The sequence below is a fragment of the Crocodylus siamensis genome, chromosome 2, assembly GCF_052110815.1.
Source record: "Crocodylus siamensis isolate JL-2025a chromosome 2, ASM5211081v1, whole genome shotgun sequence".
In the NCBI taxonomy this organism is placed as follows: Eukaryota; Metazoa; Chordata; order Crocodylia; family Crocodylidae; genus Crocodylus; species Crocodylus siamensis.
This window is the reverse complement of record NC_143396.1, coordinates 94939242-94960127: the sequence shown is the minus strand read 5'-3', so window position 1 is coordinate 94960127 and position 20886 is coordinate 94939242. Positions and strand designations below refer to the sequence as shown.

At 42.3% G+C, this 20886-nt stretch overlaps 1 protein-coding gene across 2 annotated transcripts in view; it reads right to left on the bottom strand.

The window, feature by feature from the left end:
* The window catches only part of FHIP1A (FHF complex subunit HOOK interacting protein 1A), a 162031-nt gene that overhangs the window by 17142 nt on the left and 124003 nt on the right, over positions 1-20886 (bottom strand). For both annotated transcript variants that reach the window (XM_090036388.1, XM_090036387.1), the window contains 5 exons: positions 12439-12606; positions 7693-7772; positions 5831-6018; positions 4063-5112; positions 43-221 (listed from right to left, as the gene is read on the bottom strand). In XM_090036388.1, the coding sequence (XP_089892514.1) occupies positions 43-221; positions 4063-5112; positions 5831-6018; positions 7693-7772; positions 12439-12606 (1665 nt within the window). The remainder of the gene's footprint in view (positions 1-42; positions 222-4062; positions 5113-5830; positions 6019-7692; positions 7773-12438; positions 12607-20886) is intronic.

The following is a 20886-nucleotide window of genomic DNA, read 5'->3' as shown; positions in this document are numbered from 1 at the left end:
CCTAGATTGTCAGTGGGTAGCAGTAAGGCACTGATGAAGTACCTGATACAGTGATCGTACACTAGGCTGAAACACCATATTAGTGTTGAGTAGAAAGGAACGAAGGAGAGGTTGAGGGTAACTGGCCAGCTGAGTAATAATCCCGATGAGCAGCAAGTTCACATGTAATGAATTCTCCAGCATATTCTCCAGTTTTGACAGCACTACACTGATAAATGGTCCTGCAAGAAAAGAAAAAGGAACCAATGTTATATTCTTAACACAGAGAGAACACATCCTAAGATCAAAGGAACAAACATTTGAAAAGGGGTGTTGATCTCCATATCTGACCAAGACAGACTTTTTACATGCCATTTAAAAGTCAGCAGGAGGAAAGCTGGGTCTGTACAGACAAAGGACAGCTTTTTCTCCTGTTAACCCTATCATGAGCAAGGGCACTTTGGCTGGCTAGCCAATCAGCTGACATGAAGAGTATATTAAGCCCACACAACCATTCTACCTTGAGTTTGCCAATAAAGACTTAGTCCTGTGAATTATATTCTATAGTCCTATTCCACTGAAGTTAACTGGAGCCCTGCCAGTGACTGCAGTGAAAGCAGGGTCTGGCTTCTTATTACTGTTCTCATTTAATTCTGCAAAAGAAGGGACAGGGTAAATTATGCTGAGGTTTCTCATCTCATAATACTTTGTGGTGTTTTCGAGGGATTATGAAAATGCTACTTTAAACATAAAAACCAAAACCCTGCACAAGTCCATCTCACAAGAAAGACATTTCTTACGCTGCAAAAATTCACACAAAGTGCAGAAGCCATAAAAATAGATTTATCAGCAAAATTGTTGGTAGATGTAGGCTTTATATATATGCATTGCCAATAAATAACTGGGTTGGTTTGTGTACTCATTTTCCAGTACAGCAGCTGAAATAGAAAACTATTTATGGTGAAAGTACATAAACCCCTTGGTGTGAGGCTTAAGAAGTCTTTGCCAGTACAAACCCAAGTTTAAGCAAATGGCAATGGATTTTAGTACGTGCTGCCAGATGACTGAGCAGATGTGTCGCTTGAGGCAGTCTGTAAGGGTCACCTGATGACAAAAAAATGTGAGGCTCAAACTGAGTGCAATTCCAGTCCTGCTATGCCCCTCCCACAGGGTAAAAGTACAAGAAACCAGCAGCTGTCCCCCAGGGGCATCCCTCTGATGTGGAAGAATCCCAGGTGGCACAGAGCCAGCATAGCTGACTGCTCTGCTACCCCTGTCTTGGCCCTTGGCATCAGAAGCATGCTGGGGGCATTCCCAAGGTAAAGAATGTGGCCCAAATCTCATGGCATTTCTATAAGCACCTGCCAATAAACAACACCCTTCAAAGTCTTCACTGGCTGTGCTTAAGATTATAGCATTCTTGAGAACAGCTTTAAAACTATGCTGGAGGCAAAAGTGATCTCTAGCTGATGCCAAAATAACGAACCAAGCCACAAATGACTACTTTACAGCTCTTCCCAGCAAGGCATGGCTGAGGACTGGAGCCCAGTCCATTTAAAAACTTGTGAGTTCAAAGTAAGGTGTAAGGAGGCATATACCCCGAACCACATCCCATCATTGCTAACCTCAGTGCTCTTTCACTGAGGACAACAAAGATGCCATGGCTACCGTAGGGCTATTGTGCTGGCTTATAAAATACCAACTGTAACTCGCATGACAGCTGTCAAAATGCAGGTCTACAATATACACCAGTTGACCTAACAGTGGCCACCTGGAATCACATCAACACTAGCACTCCCACCCATGGAGCCATCTAGGAACATTTGGCTGGGATATAGAAAAAGCCCATTCCCACCAATGGCTGCCCCTTCTTCCTGCCCCCATGCAGACTGACATGCTCCAGGTGCAGTGGGACCTGTGATGAACCAAGGACAGTTGTGCAAAGGGTTCTAGGAGAAGGTGGGGAGACAGATCAAGGCTTAGCTATGTCCGGAGCATCTACAGCTAAAGCCAGTAATTTGCATAAAAAGCTCAGCATCACTACAGGAGACTTCACCAGAATATGCACAACCAATCTCAATCTCAGATGGAACTGAAAAAACAGTAACTCCATACCATTCAAGAACCATAATAAAACAACAACCACAGATGTTTGGCAGAGTTTAACAAGTCAATAAATGGCAGAGCACAAGCCAATTACAATCAAAATAGGTTTTATGCATGTTCCAATGAAGAGTCATGGACATAATAACAAAATAGTGACATACACAGATATTTGACAGTATACCCCCTCATTACCAATGTGCTGATTTACAGTAGGGGGGTGAGTAGAGAAGCACTGTGTTTTAATGCTCTTATGCTACACATAAATACTAAAGCAATAACTATTTTCTAACAAATGGTCACATCCAATACCAATTTTTTTGCTGAGGCACAAAATATTGAACAAAACATCTGTGCACTGGTAGAATTTACTGGGGGTAGGAGACCCTTGGTAGATATGTGACCCTACGAAATAAAACTCCATCCTATGACAGTGCCCAACAATACTACGTTGACACAAATCTGACCCCTCCAGACCGCCACATGACACCAGATCCCAAATTATAAGAACAATTTATTTCTATGCAGTAACCTATAGAAGAGAGAAATGTCAGCGTGTCTGAATGACAACATCATCTCCATTTCAAAAGGCAATTTATCAAACGTTTTCCCCACATACCACCAGTTAAAAGATTGTTTGAAATAGAGTGAGGAGACAAAGTATGTCTGCATGGTACAGTTCAGTGCGGTACAGAGAAACCTGTGCTAATTCAGGCCTCAGAAGCAGCATTGCCATTTTCACAAGTACTCCATCTGAGCTAACGGACCCTCCTTCTCAGCAGGGCCAATTAGTAATAGAAGTGCACCATGCTATAGTGGCCTTGTTGCTGAGGTACCTGAAGTAGCTGGTTGAGAGCTAGCTTAGGTATCTCTGCAAGGCATTGTGTATGTGTAGACATACCGCAAGAACCTTTCGGAGGAATGTTAGTCCTAGTATCCCACTCTTGTTTGACAGGAGCAAAAGGGAAACAAGAGAAGGGAGATGAACCAAAGTATCTGAGCTTCATTCAACAGTGAGACATAGGAAATAAAGGCGCTGAATGTGACTGGGAACGTAAGAAAGGCTTTTGGTACAGGGAGCAATATTAGCAAATCCATTTGAAAAACAAGTTGTCCTTCTTAAACGATACCAGGAATGCTGCCCTGCCAGAAGAGCCTACATTTGACTAAATGACTGAAACGTTAATGGATCCCCTTTTGCCAAAACTCATGTCACCCTTAGAGGCTTTGTTCCAAGACAAGTAGGCCAACACTTCTTATTACTATTCTGTGTAGGGACATAGTACTTTAGAACCCTAATCCACTCCAGGACCCCAACGTGCTAGGTGCTGTACAAACATTAAAAAGGTACCCTCCCAAATGAAAGAGACTTGATTCCGTGGTCATAGTTCACAATGTGCTTGGTATGTGGGAAACAGTGCAACAGGGATGGTGGCATAGGCATTTGAAAAGAAGGATGCCAGGGGGGATTTGCAAAGGCACATGCAGAAATGACAACAGTGCTGCCACCTGGTGCTCAAAAGTGAATTAGCAGGTAAGAGTGGCAGAAGAATTTCTGCTGTTTTCTTTTTATGTTCTCTACGCTGTTGTAGAAGCAACTGCAGAAATGAAAGGCGCAATCACTGCATTAGAGAAATTATTTGGTTATTCTCTCCCCTCATAAAAGTAGGGTGGTCCCCAAGAATGCAATGACTGACATTTGTGCAATAACACCATCAAGAGGATTTAAATAATTAAAGGAAACTGGGGAAAAATGTGGAACTAACAGTTGCTATCATCACACTGATTATTCTTTCCTCTAACCTTCTTGTCTATCTTGTCCATACTAAGTTTTTCAGGGCAGGAACTACTGCTGATTCTATGTTTGTGCAGCACCTTATAATAATGGTGATCCTGTTCTTGGCCAGCTCTTTGACACTATTGTAATAGTAAAAAAAAAAAAAAAAGAAAAAAAGATTTAATTAAATGAGAACTTTCAACCTGTAAATGGAACATTCTGGCTCCGTGAATAATGCTTGGAAGAAGCATCCTCCTTTGCTCCAAATGGAGATGGTATGCTTTCTGCAGAGGGAGTGTCTGCTGAGAAATTCTCAAAGTCCTCCTCCTCTTCTGCTGGCGATAAAGGTTCAAAGCTCACCAACTTCTGTTCCTCTTCCAAGCCCGTAGTATTAGAATTTAGTTCTTTAATAATTTTGTCATACTGTATAATGAAATCTTCACTGTCTGGACTTAGCAGCCTTATGTCTGAATTATGATCTGCTTCCTGAGAAGAGAGCTTCAGCTCTAAATTTGGCCTTGGGTGCACTTCAGCAGTCTCCTGGTTTGGTTTTTCCTTTGTTACATCATGAGTTAAGCTTGAATTTTTCTTATTGTGTTCCTCCAAGTCTCCATCTGACTGTGGTTTTGTGAGAGGCCCATTATCAGAAGGCAGGCTTTGAACTGTTTTATTTGACTCTCTGGTTGTATTTAAAGTTTCCTCCTTGGAGCTGTCATTATCCTGAGCATCCTTTTGGGCACAAAGTCTGTAAATCATGACATCATCCTGAAAATCAGATTCCTCTACATAAGACCCTTTGATGAGCATGACTGCATTCTTCTTCATCTCTTGAATGTGCTTTGGTGGCTCTGCAGGTGGCTGTGCCTCTCCACTTCCCAGATCATCATAAGCCTGGGGTGAGCTCACATTAGATCCAGGAGAAATTCCTGTGTCATAGCTGTCATCCCATTCCAGCTCCAATTGCATCTTTTCTCCCATGGGAGTCATCTGAGAGGAGCTGCAGTTGCTGGAACTTCTCTGCTGGAGTCGGAACATGGGCTGCTCCAAATTGTTAGTGTTTTCCTCAGCCAGCATTTGAATAAAGGTGTCTGGGTCAGGGGCTTCCCCATCATATGGGGCAGACCAAACCCTGCAGTCTTTCATGCACTGGAGGATGGTGGCTTGAGCTTCCCACAGGTACTGCAGGTAACTGATGTCCACAGCTCTTCCATATTCTACAATGCACGTGGATTCAGAAGGGCTTGTGCAAGAGCCTGAAACAAAACATTAATAGGTCTAGTCACACCAGATGGGAAAAACATTTTAAAAAACCTGAAGTCATACAGTGATGCAAGGCAAACATTACACAGCACAGGAAGATTCTTCAACTCCAAAACATCCAGAGGTGCAGGATAACCAAGAAAAGGATGTTAAGAGATTTGGTGCAGGCTCCACATTTCTTTATGTCAATATCAGACTACCGTTCAATCCTTCAGACCAGCCGCCGAACATTTTACAAGCAGTGGGCAGAAACAACCCAGCTTGAGTCCAAGGTGGAATACTGCTTCCCACCCAGCTGCTGCCTCTACCACCGCTTCTCTCTACTGCTGAAATGCCACTGAAGCCCAGTCCCCACCTGGCTCCTCTGGCTGGAGAAAAACAGCTCCACAGACTGGATGCAGATTGCAGACCATAGGTTATCGACCCCTGCTTTAGACAGTGCTGCCCCTGTGGAAGCATATAGTTGTATGTCCTCCCATTTTTCGTGAATGTGCATCCAAACTTGTATATTCCTTAACATAAAGATTTTGGAGAGCTTGACAAATGGAAGAGATTAAATGCCAGACCTTTCCACTTCAGGCTAACTACATAGTGTATACAATCTGAATAGTAATTTGTTATCAACTCTCTCAACCAATGTAGAAGGTAATCAGACAGATTCCTCAAATCATGACCTGTCCTTCCTCAGTACAATGTACACCAAATGTTTACCAGCACTGTGCGTAGCCTTTGTCCAGAGGATGTAATCTTTTGCTTGGTTTTCAAGAGTCAGTGTGATCCCAGTAGAGCAGCAGACTGGTGTCAGAGCCAGTAGTTTTGCAGCAGATACAGAGTAACAGTCTCTTTCCCTCACAGCCCATCTTTGACTCAACATCATGTGATTACATGGGATCAGGTACCTGAAATTAAAAAAAACAAAACACAACTTATCATAACATGCCCACTACCAGAGTCCCTGTATGATGAAGAAATTAATAATTTAGAAAATTCTCTCTCACCTTCCCCTTTGGTTAAACTAAGACACAGAAACCAATTTCCAATCACCTTCCTAAAAGCCATAAATTTGCTGGTGAAGGGCTCAGGAATGAGAAGGAACTGGCCTGAAAAGGTATTTACAAGAGACATGGGCTAGTTAGGCCAGATTAGAGGGGCTGGACTGGACAACGGACTGTACCTGAGCAATGCCTTGGGTGGTATCTCGGAGGGGCAAAGGAATAGGAAAAGCATATGCCAACAACTGGCAATTTGGTTGAGATTCTCTCTGTAGTAGTCAGGGTTGGGGAATCCAAACTAGGAGAGAACAGTATGTGCCTGTAATTCAGGGGTGGGCAATTATTTCAGACGGAGGGCCACTTACAGAGTTTTGGCAAGCCATCAAGGGCCACATAACAGGCGGCCAGGGGCAGTTAAATATTAATTTTCTAAATTTTTAGGGGCCCTGCAAGCCAGATAGAATGGCCTGGTGGACCATATCTGGCCCACGGGCTAAGTTTTGCGCCCCCTAGTGTAATTTGAGAGACCCTGCATGTTATGAAAGGGACCAACCAAAAAGGTCAGGGCAATTTTTGGGACGGACCTACAGATGTCTGGATGGATGAAGGGATGGATTGTGGAGAAAGAGGAACACATGTAGCATACACTTCAATTTAGGTTTTTAGCTTGGTGTTTTGCCATTTTAAATTATTTAAACTTGAGGTATAAAAAAAATTAGTAAGTGATTCTCTAAACAAATAAAAGATTTTTCAAAACGCAACCTTCCCTCCTAAAGTAATCTTACAATTCTGAATTCTCCACAGAGCTATGCTAGGATTGAAAGGCAGGGGCTTTATGGCAGGGGCTGGATGGGATCCCAAAGTAACTCTTATGTTCCCAGCAATTTTATGTGATATGATACAATTCTAATCAGACAGAGAGACAGACAGACATGCCAGGTACTCTTATTAAAACAACAATATAAGAAGAACAAGAAAGTTCACCAATGAAAACAAATTTAATTAAAGTTTGGGTTCTGAGACAACACAAACATGTTACATGAAAAGCGGAAAAAAAAGAGGAAACTCATTCAGAACATTGCATAATAAAAGATACATGTCCCACTAACCCTGGTACAACAGTGCAGGAATTCAAGAAATTCCTGGACAAAGGGATAAAAAGTGAGGAAGCAATAAAGAAGTTTGGAAGCTGCAGGCAAGTGAATACCCCTATATTATATTGCATTCAAAGAATAATATGCTAAAGAAAACACAAGAGGGGAAGTTATGCATTTAAAATGAGACAACATAGTGTCTAATGGTGATAAATATACTCCTGGCTTCTCTGTGTTCACCTTTATCCAAATAAATCACAGCAACAGGACATGTGAAAAGTATAAGTTTCTCTTGTGCATGAGTATCATAGGAGGTAAATCACGTTTCTCTCAATTCGGTATTTGTGTCAGAATCTTAAACTTTCTTATGTCTGCAGTGGTTTGTATTTGTTCTCTTTCTTAGAGTTCCTGTCTCACTGCACATCCAAAGAGTGACTGAACTATATGCTTTGAAAAATTAAGAGGGGAAAAAGGAATTTGGATTTACCTTAAAACTAGCTGTAACATCACATCTTCACAATGTAAGCCAATGAGTGTTCTGAACAATGCCAAAGATACCACACAGAGCTAAAAAATGATAAACAGAGTCAGTATTTGATCTGGCAATTGTACTTTTCCAATGTGCTAAAATGCATTTTCACTGGAGAAAAGCACAGCCTGAAGTTAGTGCTTTGTAAAAGACAATAAGCATGCTTATTTCATTCTGCCAGCACCCCTGCAGGAGTTTATTAAGTTTCCTTGAAATACACAAACGAAATATATATTTTTATAAAATACACACAGAACACATTATTAGGAGAAGTTGAAAGAAAAAAAGATGTTCAGTTATTACAATGATATTAATATTAATTTGTATCAAAACTGGAAGAGATAAGCTCAGGAAAATTCCCCTGAAAGGTAAGCTAAATAAATCATTTACTTAGGTTTCAGCAATCAAGAAAAACTCTCTCCAACTCACTAAGTAAAGCAACTTGTTTTTACCTCTGACACCAAACTTGACCCAACTTACAGTTTCATAGCTGGTAAGGTCAGAAGGGACCCAAACAGATCATCAAGTCCGACCCCCTGCCATGGGCAGGAAAGGATGCTGGGGTCAAACGACCCCGGCTAAGTGATTATCTAGCCTCCTTTTGAAGACTCCCAGGATAGGAGCAAACACCACTTCCCTTGGAAGTTGGTTCCAGATCCTAGCCGCCCTGACTGTGAAGTAGTGCTCCTGATGTCCAGCCTGAACCTACTCTCAGTCAACTTATGGCCATTATTCCTCGTTACTCCTGGTAGTGCTTAGGGGAACAGGGTTTCTCCCATTCCCTGCTAGTCCCCCTTGGTAAGTTTATAGACGGCCACCAGATCCCTTCTCAACTGAAAATCCTTGCTGAATAAGTTCTGTTATCTCACAAACTAAGAGAAACCAGCACATTCTTTGTCCTGAATGACTGGCATACTGTGCAGTGGAAGAGCTAAGTGCCTGCACGCCTTAGATACATTTTTTGGTTATTGATGATGATAAAAATCATCTGTAGCTCTTCTGTACACATTCACATTTACATTAGATTCAGCACAGATTCCCCATTAGCTTTGCTAAGCATGGATTCAAAAGCACCCACTATCACAGACCTGATAGAGCTCTTCCTACTGCATACTCAGTACTCTGAGTCCAAACACGTTAGGGACACATACTCTTAAGATCGTATCACATGGGATACTTAAATGGTGTTAAATCTGTAGGGTGTTATGTGGTACTAAAGTCAGAACAAGTTCTGAGCAGGCGTATAACAATGTTTACTATCAACCCTAACATGCGCTGTACCTCTAGCGGGCCAGCATGCAAACCTTCCGGCATTCACTGAACACACAACTTCCACTCTCTCCTTGGCCTAGCGCAGGATCTCCAATCCCTCCTTGACTCACCGCCCCTGCTGGCATCAGATCCCCAGGGGCTTCCTGGAGATTGTGAGTTGTGGAACTGAGTTAATACTTGCCCTGGCCACTCTAATCCACAGGCACTCTGTGTTTCAGCAGCTCAAGCTCCTGGCCCTGGTGAGGTGCTACTCTGAGGACCATGATGCTACCACGCAAGCTGTGGGCCCAGTATCAGATATCACCTCTCCACTGCTGGGCATTACAAGTGAGCTCAGACTTGTAGTAGCGGCTAGTGCTTGGAACTCGGGATGACAAGCAGCAGTGACAAAATCTAAGGATGTCCAGAGGCACATTCATGGACCTTTGCAGGTGGCCCCCTTGCCATAGTGCCAGGACACTGGATTTCAGTGCCCCGTATCCACTGAGAGATGTATGGCTCTGGTAGTTTGGAAGCTAGCAAACACCAACCTCCAATCCATCACCAACCAGTTTGGCATGAGGGGGACAACAGCAATGACAGCCATGCACAAATTGTGCAACACATACTTGAGGAGCTAAGGCCTTGGTTCATTTCCCTGCCCCAGTTTCCTCATTACTCATTCAAGAGTCATTTGTTAGTCCTGCACTGGATGCAGGAGTTTGCCCGTCACATCCAGTGGGTTTCACTCCATAATAGAAACAAAAGACGACAAAAGCTGTGAGCAACCCCCACCTTAACAACAGAGTTTAGGCACAACAACAAACAATTCAAAACTGTGCATAGGAAAATTCCCCAAACAGCAAGTCTCCTTCCCTGATGAAGAACTGTGTGTGGTCTGAGGAAGGGCAGGTAGAAAGGCATGAGTCACAGGATCAGAAAGGGTTTCCAGTAACAAAGACAAAAGTTGGTATCAGACCTTTGCCTGGAGTAATCTATAACCATCTGCTAGAAATCCTTACCTCTAGATGCATTCTCTGCCACCTGTATCTATCACCCACACTGGAAGGCAAGGCAGAGTCTAGAAAAAAGCCATGACCTTGTGCCTAGCATTGAAGAAAGCATCCATAAGGAAATAGGTGAGAAGAGTAAATAACCCACTGGGAACTGAGTCCTTCTGGAGGCAGAAATGGGCTTGAATAGGATTTTTAGGAGCCTTTGGAGGGAGTCAGATCTTTGCATGGGAATGGGGACTGATCATCAAGTATAAAGATGATTAATATGCTTTGCAGCATAAAAGAAAAGAAAGAGGGAAGAAGGTGAGGAACTCTTCTTGTCCCCTTGTTGCAATTTAGTGAGACACCTGCAGCTGTTCTTTGTGCTGTAAAGGCTAAAAAATGACTGCAAAATATTTAGGGAAGGCACATATACTAGATATCAAATCTTATAGCAATTTATAGTGAAACAGCTCCTGCACTTGTAACACAGTTGTAAAGAAAAACGAGATTGCAACATTCATCTGAAGAAAGAGAACCAGACTATTTCTGCATTTCACAAAAGGAAAAAACCATAACATGCTAAACAGGAAACAAAGAGGATAGCATTTTATATGTAAAGACAGGTGGCCAAAAGCACTTGTAAATTTAATCCTGTCAATTATTAATGTCTTTTCAGCAATAATAATGTATGCAGCTTTTGTGCTAGGGAAACCCACAGAAGGATGCAATTCTGGCTTTCACGCTTGGCCAAGTTATACTGCAGAAAACTCATTTAGTATCACAGAACCATTTTGGCTGAGATCCTGAGTTGCTCAGGGCTGGAGAATTCTTTACAATACCCATTTCCTTTGCCTGTGGAACAGTAATTACGATTAGCAGAGACAACATTTGCATTTTTTTGTCTACAGAAGAGGTTTATGAGTTTTGAGAGTAAATCCATCTTTGAAATACAGTAACAGCAGCACGTATCCATATATTCATGCATTCTGATTTCAAAACCCATTTAGTCCAAGTCTGTCCCTAATACACAAATTTAATGCATGTACTGATTTGCTGGCTTTGCCTCTATTTATACCCATATGTTACTCTGCATTTTACCCATGCAGTCATGCATCACACAAGTTTCACCACGGAACAAGTGGCAACCAAAGACAGGGTCAGAAGAATAGGCTTGCTAAGTGCAAAGGGTGTTCGCTCTGCCAGATCATCCTTTTGGCAAACAGGACCTATGGCAATAGCTAACTACGTGAATATTTTAAACAGGAGTTATCTGCAAAATTGTAGGCAAAATTGAACATATATTTCAGAGAAAACAATTGGCAAATTAGTCATTTAAACAAAATATCCTTTCTTAAAAATAAACCAAGAAGTAGACACTGGTTAACAAACATGCTGAAATGGTTTATACCCGATTCCTAAAACAGTATTTTGAATGTACCAACAGTTCATAATCAGATAATTTGGAAAAGAGCTTCTGGCATTGGTCAGTCTCTTCTTACCTTAAGATTATATAAAAATGTTTATTACTTTGTGCAGTCTGGTCAATTTCTTAAGGCAAAAGACTATTGTTCTAATTGAGTGTTTCTATATATCTTACAAGTGAGATATCTATGGCATTAACAGTACAGCGTTATCCACAGTGGGAACAACTCCAGAAGAAGCATGAAAATTAGTCAACACTGACATCCTAGCAGAATTCAGGTTCCTAATAGTCCTCTGGAGATTACTCCAGCACACATGTAGAGCTAACCATCTTGCTTATTCCCAAATTGCTTAGGAAAATGGTAGCTAAATAGAAACAAGGAAGGACATTCAAATTTAAAATGGACTCATGATGGAGACAGGACAAAGCTCCTATTAACTTATTTTACCACACCATATTTTCTTGCATACAACATACATTTTTACCCCCCAAAATCAGCCCCCCAAAACTGAGGAGCATGTATTAAATGGGGATGCTGATTTTCTGACTGGCATTAAGTATCTTGTTTTGATTCCTGCTCCACATCTTTATTACTGTTCAGGCAGCTGAGAGAGTCAATTGACTTAATAGCTCATTGCTCCTCGCTCCAATGGTAGCAATCATCTTTCCTTTTTAATGACTTGGATGTTCCACTAATCAAGCTAACCTTTCTTAAGGAAATTTTGCTGTCTGATCTCGGTCTGTCTCCTCCTATTTCACAGCCCTAGAGATTGTTTAGCTTTTTTCAAAATCAAAGATCCAATGAAGATCAGTCTTCAGCAACAACCATGATTTCAGCTTCATTTAAGCAGGAAAGGGAGGGTGGACAAGCTAAAGATTAGGCTTTGTTCCTACTCTATGCAACCCTAACCCTGGAAAAATCATTTTTTCTTCATTCTGCTTTTCAAAAATAAGGCGTGCATTATATCCTGGAGTGATTTGTATGCAAGACAACACTGTGCATACTAGAGAAGACTCTCTGGATTGGCTTACCCGAAATGGAGTGTTGATTCGGCTTGTAAGTGTGTCTAGGATGTGTATATTTTCATGCTGGTGCAACAAGATAAAATGGAGAAAAATCTTGAGCAGAGCTGGCTCTGAAACGCTACGCAAAAAGAGGTCTAGGTATGCAGTTGTGGTCATCACCTCTTCCACAGTCACCTGCAAGCAGATACAAAATAAGCTACAAGATACAAAAAATGCTACACACCTTATTGAACTCCACCTCTGACACTATAATATTTTCTGGCCTCTTCAGTAACCCCACTGTATCATACACTATCATCCTAAGAACATTTTGGAATACCTGTTTTTAAAAATCCAAAGTAACAAACCTCTGACTTACTCAGAGAATCAGACCCAAGAATCTTACTCAAAGAATTTTTATGGCAATTTCAGCAATTCTATTATACTAGGGACACAAATTACACATAAACTGGTATAAATGATTGGAAACTGTTTCAAAATTCGTTGCACATAAACTGTTTTCAAAATTGCCAGAATCAGTGTAAGATAAACCTGGATGGATGTAGTATCAGACTTCACTGATTTAGGTTTAATCAATGTATTGGCTGTCCTAGATCCCCTCCAGATTCAAGTCAACTCAAAGTCCCCCAGCATCCCAGTATGCTTTGAACCTCCCCTGCAAACCCCGCCTTTCTGGATGGACAGGCTAGCCTTGGCCCAAGCTGTTTGCTCCAGCAGAGCAGGGTGGCATGTTCTAGTGATCCCAGCTTCTGGCATGGGCTACTACAGGCATGTGGCTGCATTTCCAGAAACAAAAGCAAATATCTGTTCACTTGCTTAGCAATTCAGTCTAACCTGTGAAGATTGAATCGATTCAGTCTTAGGATTTTTGACTGTCTGTACTTAGCCTTAAAGACACCAGCCACCAACCTAATATCACTCATTTGGTTCTGTTCTACCACCCACCTGCCGCTATACAGATGCGCATTCAGAAAACGTTAAGACCAGCTATTTGGTATTCAGATAAATGCACTGAATACCTAGCTTTGTCACATCCCTAGAAATGAACACTAGTAAAAAGCAAACTCTATATCTTTGGTTACACACAGATATATAATCAAGGATATAGAGTTAAATTAAGAATGCAGATACATGTCTCTGCCTTTCCTCTCCTTTTCCCCCCCATGGCATTTCAGCCTCTCCCTATTACAACTGAAAATATGCATAACATAAATTAATAAATAGTTTCTTACCAAATTTCAGCTCCAACTCTTTGCTATTCATGTGTCAAAAAGGATAAATGCATCTTACTTTGCTAACGCAGTTTTTTAGGCTTATCTCTTAACAGTATGTGCTTGCAAGGTGCAGAGAATTCCAAAGGCCATCTCTGCACCACGCATCACTCTTGCCACGTCAGTTTTTTAAAAATAGTTACACAAGAGTTTAATAAGCTTAAATATACAGAGATAAACCCTTAAATATAGGAATCTGCCTATATGAAAGGGGGCTTTAAAAATCTTTTGCTTACCACTTATAGCTGGATAAAAAGAAGATACTTGTTTTATTTAAAAAAAAGAATCAAAAGCTGTCACATAAAGGGTAAGAGGATTTAGAAAGTACTCGGAGGGACAGCATTTACAAAACATGCTTTAAATATTAAAATTCCAGTCCTATTATGCTGCATGGTTGTTCCATACAGGGTAATGTCATGTCACAAAGCTTCCCTTTAAGGCATTTCAAAACACAAAGTACCTCTTGCTATTTACACAGAACAAGACAAATATTTTGTATGGTCTGTAAACCTAGTACAAGTGGAAGCACCAGTACACCCTCTCTGAGGCTTTATTTTGGTTACCCGTCCACCATATCCTCAGCATCAAGAGTTAAGGTAGTAAGACTAATTCACCTTTTCATTAGCAACACAATACAGCATGAATCAAAACCAGTCACACCAGCTTTTTGCCAAGGAGTAAAAATAAGTGTGTCCATTTTCTCAGTTTACTGTCACACATTTAATCAAAAACTTCTCTCTCAAAAATAAGGCAGCACTCAAGAGGAAGAAGCTCACAGCAAAGACCTATACTGTACATGTCATCCTCACTGGCACTGCAGATTGTAAAACCAATTGGACATTAGCTGAATATATTATTTATAAGCCAGTGAAATATACTCAGCACTGTTCAGAGATGAGAATATGACCTTTGTGCACAAGAGCATGTAGAATTTAACTTGGATGCTAACAACAGAGTTTATATCCATTACAAATGTACACAAACCTACATTAAAAGAACATTACAGTTTGCAAGTCAAGCACTCTGGGTAAGAAGTACCAGAATTCAGCCCGTCAGTGTGACCTTGATTCAGCTCCCTGGTGCGCATACATTATGATAGTCTTTAATTATATGATTGCATTTTCTCCTAAGCACTGTTACTTTATTTGGTACACAGGATAAATCTGCCAGGGGATGAATCAGGGTTCTGTAGGACCTCTGCCTTATTTGCTGTGGAAGTTGTATCACAAATAGGAGCAAATTGCAAGGGGGGGAAAAAGTCTTATTGCAGTTTTTTTAAAGCAGAAAACTAGTAAACAAAAAAACCCCACATTCTATCAGGTCACACAAGATCCTACCTTCAGTTGTGTATAACTTTGCCAAAGTTTATCTGCTTAAGTTGAAACCTTTTGTGTTGGGGGTATCTCAGACTGACTTTTTTGTGAAAAATTCTATTAGAACTGCTCATAAAGAGACTGGAGAAAAACATTTTTTTCCAAATTAAAAAAAAATTGTTGGTAATTTTTAAAAAAACCTCTGAGACTGCCACAGTTAGGATGGAGTTGGCCTTCAGGTCAGGAATGTGCCTTTTGCCAATCCAATGAAAATCTACCCAGTTTTCCCCCAAGGTATAAGCCTTTGAAAAATTGCTACGTATACTTTCTCAGGAAATATTTTTTAAGAATTCAACAACCAAAAATGTTTCTTCACAAATATTAATGAAGGGGTATTAACACCGTTTTAAAGTACACCAAGATTAAGGTGAAAAAACACCCACTAATTTGTGTGAGACATCAAGGACCTCATTTCTTCAGAGTTCTTATCATAGAATCATAGAAAATGAGGGCTGGAAGAGACCTCAGGAGGTCATCGAGATCAACCCCTGCTCAAAGCAGGACCATCCCCAACTAGATCATCCCAGCCAAAACTTTGTCTAGCCAGGTCTAAAAAGCCTCCAGGGATGGAGATACCACCATCTCTCTGCATAACCTGTTCCAGTGTTTCACTACCCTCCTAGTGAGAAAATTCTTTCTAATATCTAACCTAAATTTCCCTTGCAGCAACTTGAGACCATTGCTCCTTGTTCTGTCATCTGCCACCACGGGGAACAATCTAGCTCCATCCTGTTTCAAAACCCCCCTTAAGGTAGTTGAAAGCTGCTATTAAATCCCCTCTAAGTCTTCTCTTCTCAAAACTAAATAAACCCAGTCCCCTCAGCCTCTCCTCAGAAGTCAGCCTCAGCCCTGAATCATTTTGGTTGCCCTTCACTGAACTCTCTCCAATTTGTGCCCATCCATTCTGTAGTGGGGGGGGGGGCAAAACTGAACACAGTACTCTAGATGTGGCCTCACCAATGCTGAATAGAGGAGAATAATCACTTCCCTTGACCTACTGGCAACACACCTACCAGTGCAGCCCAGTATGCCATTAGCCTTCTATTGGCTCATATTCAGTTTATTGTCCACTGTAGCCCTCAGGTCCTTTTCTGTAGAGCTGCAGCCCACAGCCTGTACTGATGCATGGGATTGTTGTGTCTTAAGTGCAGGATTTTCCACTTCTCCTTGTTGAACCTCATGAGATTTGTTTTGGCCCAATCCTTCAATTTGTCTAGGTCACTCTGAAACCTAGCCCTAATCTCCAACATATCTACTACTCCCCCCATCTTGGTGTTATCTGCAAACTTGCTGAGGGTGCACTCTATGTCATCTTCCAAGTCATTGATGAAGACACTGAACACAACCAGCCCCAAGACCAACTCCTGGGACACTCCACTTGCTACTGGCTGCCAACTAGACATCAAGCCACTGATTACTACTCTTTGAGCCTGATGCTCCAGCCAGTTTTCTATCCACCTTACAGTCCACCTTACCTTCCTTAGCTTGCCTTGAGAATGTTGTGGGAGACTGTATCAAAAGCCATTCTAAAATCAAGGTACACCACATCTACCAGTCTCCCTGCATCCAGAGAGCCAGTCACCTCATCGCAGAAGGCAATCAGGTTGGTCAGGCATGACTTGCTCCTGGTGAATCCATGCCAACTGGTCATAATCACCCTTTTCTCCTCCAAGTGCTTAGAAATGGATTCTTTGAGGATCTGCTCCATGATTTTTCCAAGGACTGAGGTGAGGCTGACTGCTCACCTCCTCCCCAAACTGTGCTGCCCAGTGCAGTAGTCTAAGAGCTAACCTTGCTGTGAAGACTGAGGCAAAGAAGGTATTGAGCACTTCAGCCTTTTCTGTATCATCTGTCACTACACTGTCTCCCTCATTAAGGGACCCACACTTTCCCTGATCCTCCTCTTGCTACCAACATATTTGTAGAAACCCTTCTTATTACCCTTCACATCCCCTGCCAGCTGCAACTCCAGTTGCGCTTTGGCTTTCCTGTCTTCGTCCCTGCATGCCCGAGCAATGCTCTTATACTCCTCCCTAGTTATTTGACTAAGTTTCCACTTGTTATAAGCTTGCTTTTTGTGATTTAGTTTACTGAAGAGTTCTCTGCTAAGCCAAGCTGGTCTTCTGCCATACTTGCTAGTCTTCCTGTGCATTGGGATGATTTGTTTCTGCACTCTCAGTAAGATCTCTTTGAAGTACAGTCAGCTCTCCTGGGCTCCTCTCTCCCTCCATCTGGCTTCCCAGGGGACCCTGCCCATGAGTTCCCTGAGTGAGTCAAAGTCTGCTTTTCTGAAGTCCAGGGTCCCTACTCTGCTGATCTCCAACCTTCCTTTCCTCAGGATCCTGAACTCAGTCATCTCATGGTCACTGCTGCCCAGTTGCCATCCAATTTATCACTATGAAGAGAGATTAATATACAGAACTTCACCTTAACCAAGTTAAAATACAGCTGAGACTACTCAGGCCTTATACAATATCAGGCCCCAAAGCAAAAAGTATAAGCGTGTGCCAATGCAGATTTTATTGGCCAATACTGATGGTGATTTTTAATGAGCCATATTGACTGATACTGATCCAATATGTATCCTGGCAGCTTGAAGAGCAGAGTCCAGCTGGTAAGTCTGTTGTGGTGGAAGGGGTGGGGGGAGGGAAGGGGTTTGGAGTGGGCAGATTGAGGCCCTGAGATGAGGGAGGGAGTGGAGCTGGGGCAGGGGCTGGCCAACCAGGGTGGGGCGGGGCATGGGACAGAGCTGCAAGCAGCTTATCCAGGGAGCAAGGCAGGGGGAATGCACACTCCAGGAGGGCATGTGCCCCCAGATTTGTGCGCAGGGCAATGGTGGACTGCCACTGTAGGCTGAGACCAGGGGCGGTGCTGAGCTCTTTCTGGTGGGGTGGGGAGGGGGGCATTGAGCCAGAGCTATGCTCAGGGTGGGTGGCAGTGGTGCTTGGAGCAGGGCTGTGGGCAGGGGGGAGGGCTGCAGCCACCCCAAAATTCACCACAGCCCCCTCTCAGCACTGTTGCCACCCACCCCAAGGGCAGCTCTGGCCCACCCCTCCCACCCACCCCCACCAGGAAGAGCTCGGCACAGCACTGGCCCCAGCCTGCAGCAGCAGCCTGCCCTCACCACATGCACAGATCTGGGGGCACATGACCCCCATGCCCTCCCAGGATGTATGCAGCAGCAGGAGCTGCCCCCTACCACACACCCCAGATGAGCCGCTCATGGCTCCGTCTCACACTGGGCCAAAGTGGGGCAGTTCCTGCCACCGCCCCACTCCCTCTCACTGCAGGGGCCTCAATCTGTACATCCCCCCCCCACAAAACAGCGGCGGCTGTGTGCATGCATGGGGCATTTATCAGCCACATTATTGGCCACATCAGCCAAAAAAAGCCAATTGCCAATATTGTCAATTTTCCTTATATCAGTGCTGATCCAATATGGGACTGATGTATTGCACCTCTAATGAACTGGACATTCTTATTTTCTGAGTACCTGATTAGTTGTCACCTGTGAAAAGTCTACGTCAAATGATGGACTTAGCACCAAACAGAAAAACCACTGCAGAATCAGTACCTTGAGGGCAACACTGAACTATCACAACCATAAGAACCTCCTCTCCTCCCCTGCAGTCACCTTCCTCATTCACCCCACACCTTCCAACTTCAACAACAAATAAAGCAGGGATTTTAAAAACTTTCTCTTTCACTACACAATCCTGATTCTTCCACAGAGCCCTGTCTAACCTAGGAACAGGAAAAAAGAAAAGAAAAGATGTGACTGTGTAATAGTGTGCTTGTAACAACGGGACAAATTAATGTTGCACAAATCATTTTAATTTCCTGTGAACTCCTGTGAAGGAGTTCATCCAATCCCACAACAAAAGAAAAAGAAGATTGCTGCTACTTGGCAGAGGGAAAACAAAACAAAACAACCCCCCAAAAACCCTGAACTGCATGCTATGTGTGTAATCTGTGGTGGCTTATGAAGGGAATCCATCATGGTGAAAATGGATTTTTTTCAGGTCATACTTCTTAGAACTCTCTATAGCTCCTTTTCATCTCAGGGTTTGTTTTTTCGTGTGGTTTTTGTTGTTGTTGTTTTGGGGGGGGGAGTTAATTTTTTTTTTTTTGGTTCTCTTTCCTTTACTACCATTAGTGACAGTGGTGTCTCTGTTCTAGATGAATCATGTTTACTCTGTAAACCTTGGGGAATGAATCTGTCATGCCTGATACTGAAGCAACTTTTTCTAAGACATCTCAAAAGCAAGGAAAATAATTAGACTGTAATACAAACTACCTGTTGCTTGCCTTGACTTCAATTAAGTGCCTCAGAGACTGGGATTTGAAGGATGCATATAAATCCTTTTTAACAAACTGAAATTAGTATTCAAGCAAACACCAAAAGAACAATAAGAAATAAAAAACTCACTTCTGTTACACCCAAGATTAACCTTGGTCAGAGACACTGCACAGGGCTCCAAAATATTGGAACCATTCTATAATATATTATCTCAATTTCCACATGGATGGAAAAAGGCAATATATTAGGGCAGGGATTTTTGCCACTCTACACAAACGACCTTTTGCTGCCCTTGCTTCTAATGTACCTGTGACATGGCAAGGGCAGGCACCAAAGAGAGCCTTGGAGTGGTGGCTTGGTAGCACCAGAGCTGCTCTCCTTCCTTCTGCACATGCCTGCACTTCCAAGGCAGCTTTAAATGAGCATGTGCAATGTATGAGCACACTATTTTTGATGTCCCCTTCAATCTGCTGCCCTAGGAGGCTGCCCAACTGGTTACACTGGGCCTGCCAAGTGGCAGCCTGAGAGCAGCATACAGTCCAAGAGGGGTAAAACTGAAGCCCTCCTACCTGGCTACCATCAGAAACCCACCAGATATAAAGCAAATGTTTAATGCAGAGTTTTTTGAAGAGGCATTCTGCTACAAGTCAGACTGACTGGGCATCTTCATGATCACAGAAAGAAATCAGTTTAGAGATTATACAAAATAGACCGTGAAAAAGCCACTGGTGAAATCTAGCACTCTTCTCTAAGTACGTTATATTTCTTATTTAATCTTTCCCTGTTTTCTGCAATGATTGATCAGATGTTGGAGTGTCATTAGGTAAGTAAACCAGATTTCACACGTCCATCTGCCAGGTTATACTCAGGAGTCAGAAATTAATGTCATTGCAATGGCAGTTTGATGCACTCTCATTGTGTAAGACCAATTGCACTGATTCATTATTACTGACAAGCTTCCCTTGGGTTTCTTATAATATTACAGTCTTATTTACAACTTTTTGCCATATCAATGTAATATGGTTTTGATGATTCCTCCTCGTTTCACATTAGGCTTCTTAGAAAGGATTCGTAGTGGCACCTAGAAAGAAGCTATCAACATGTTTATCGGCACTTGAATGTGAACTGAAAGATACCTTATGTGTATAGGTATAGATCGACTACATTAGACTGTGCAGTGCTGGGATACAGATGGCCTTATCTAACCCATAAAAGAGAACTCATTTTTGCAATGGCAGCTGGTTTATACCCTTCAATATCATTCTTCCTTGTGCAAACTGCTTTTTAGTTGCATAAAGGTTGACACATCTCCAAAATAAAAGTTGAATTTTTGCACGGTTGAGGGTGTAGTGTAGGGATTTAAATATATGTGCTTAAGGTGATTTCATGTTGTACTGGATAGCCCTGGATTGCATGTGGCATTTATAAAACATACTCCCCTAGCTGAGCTCTTGTATAATTACAAAGTAGATGCTAAAGAATTACCTCATTTATCTAGTAGCAGCGATTC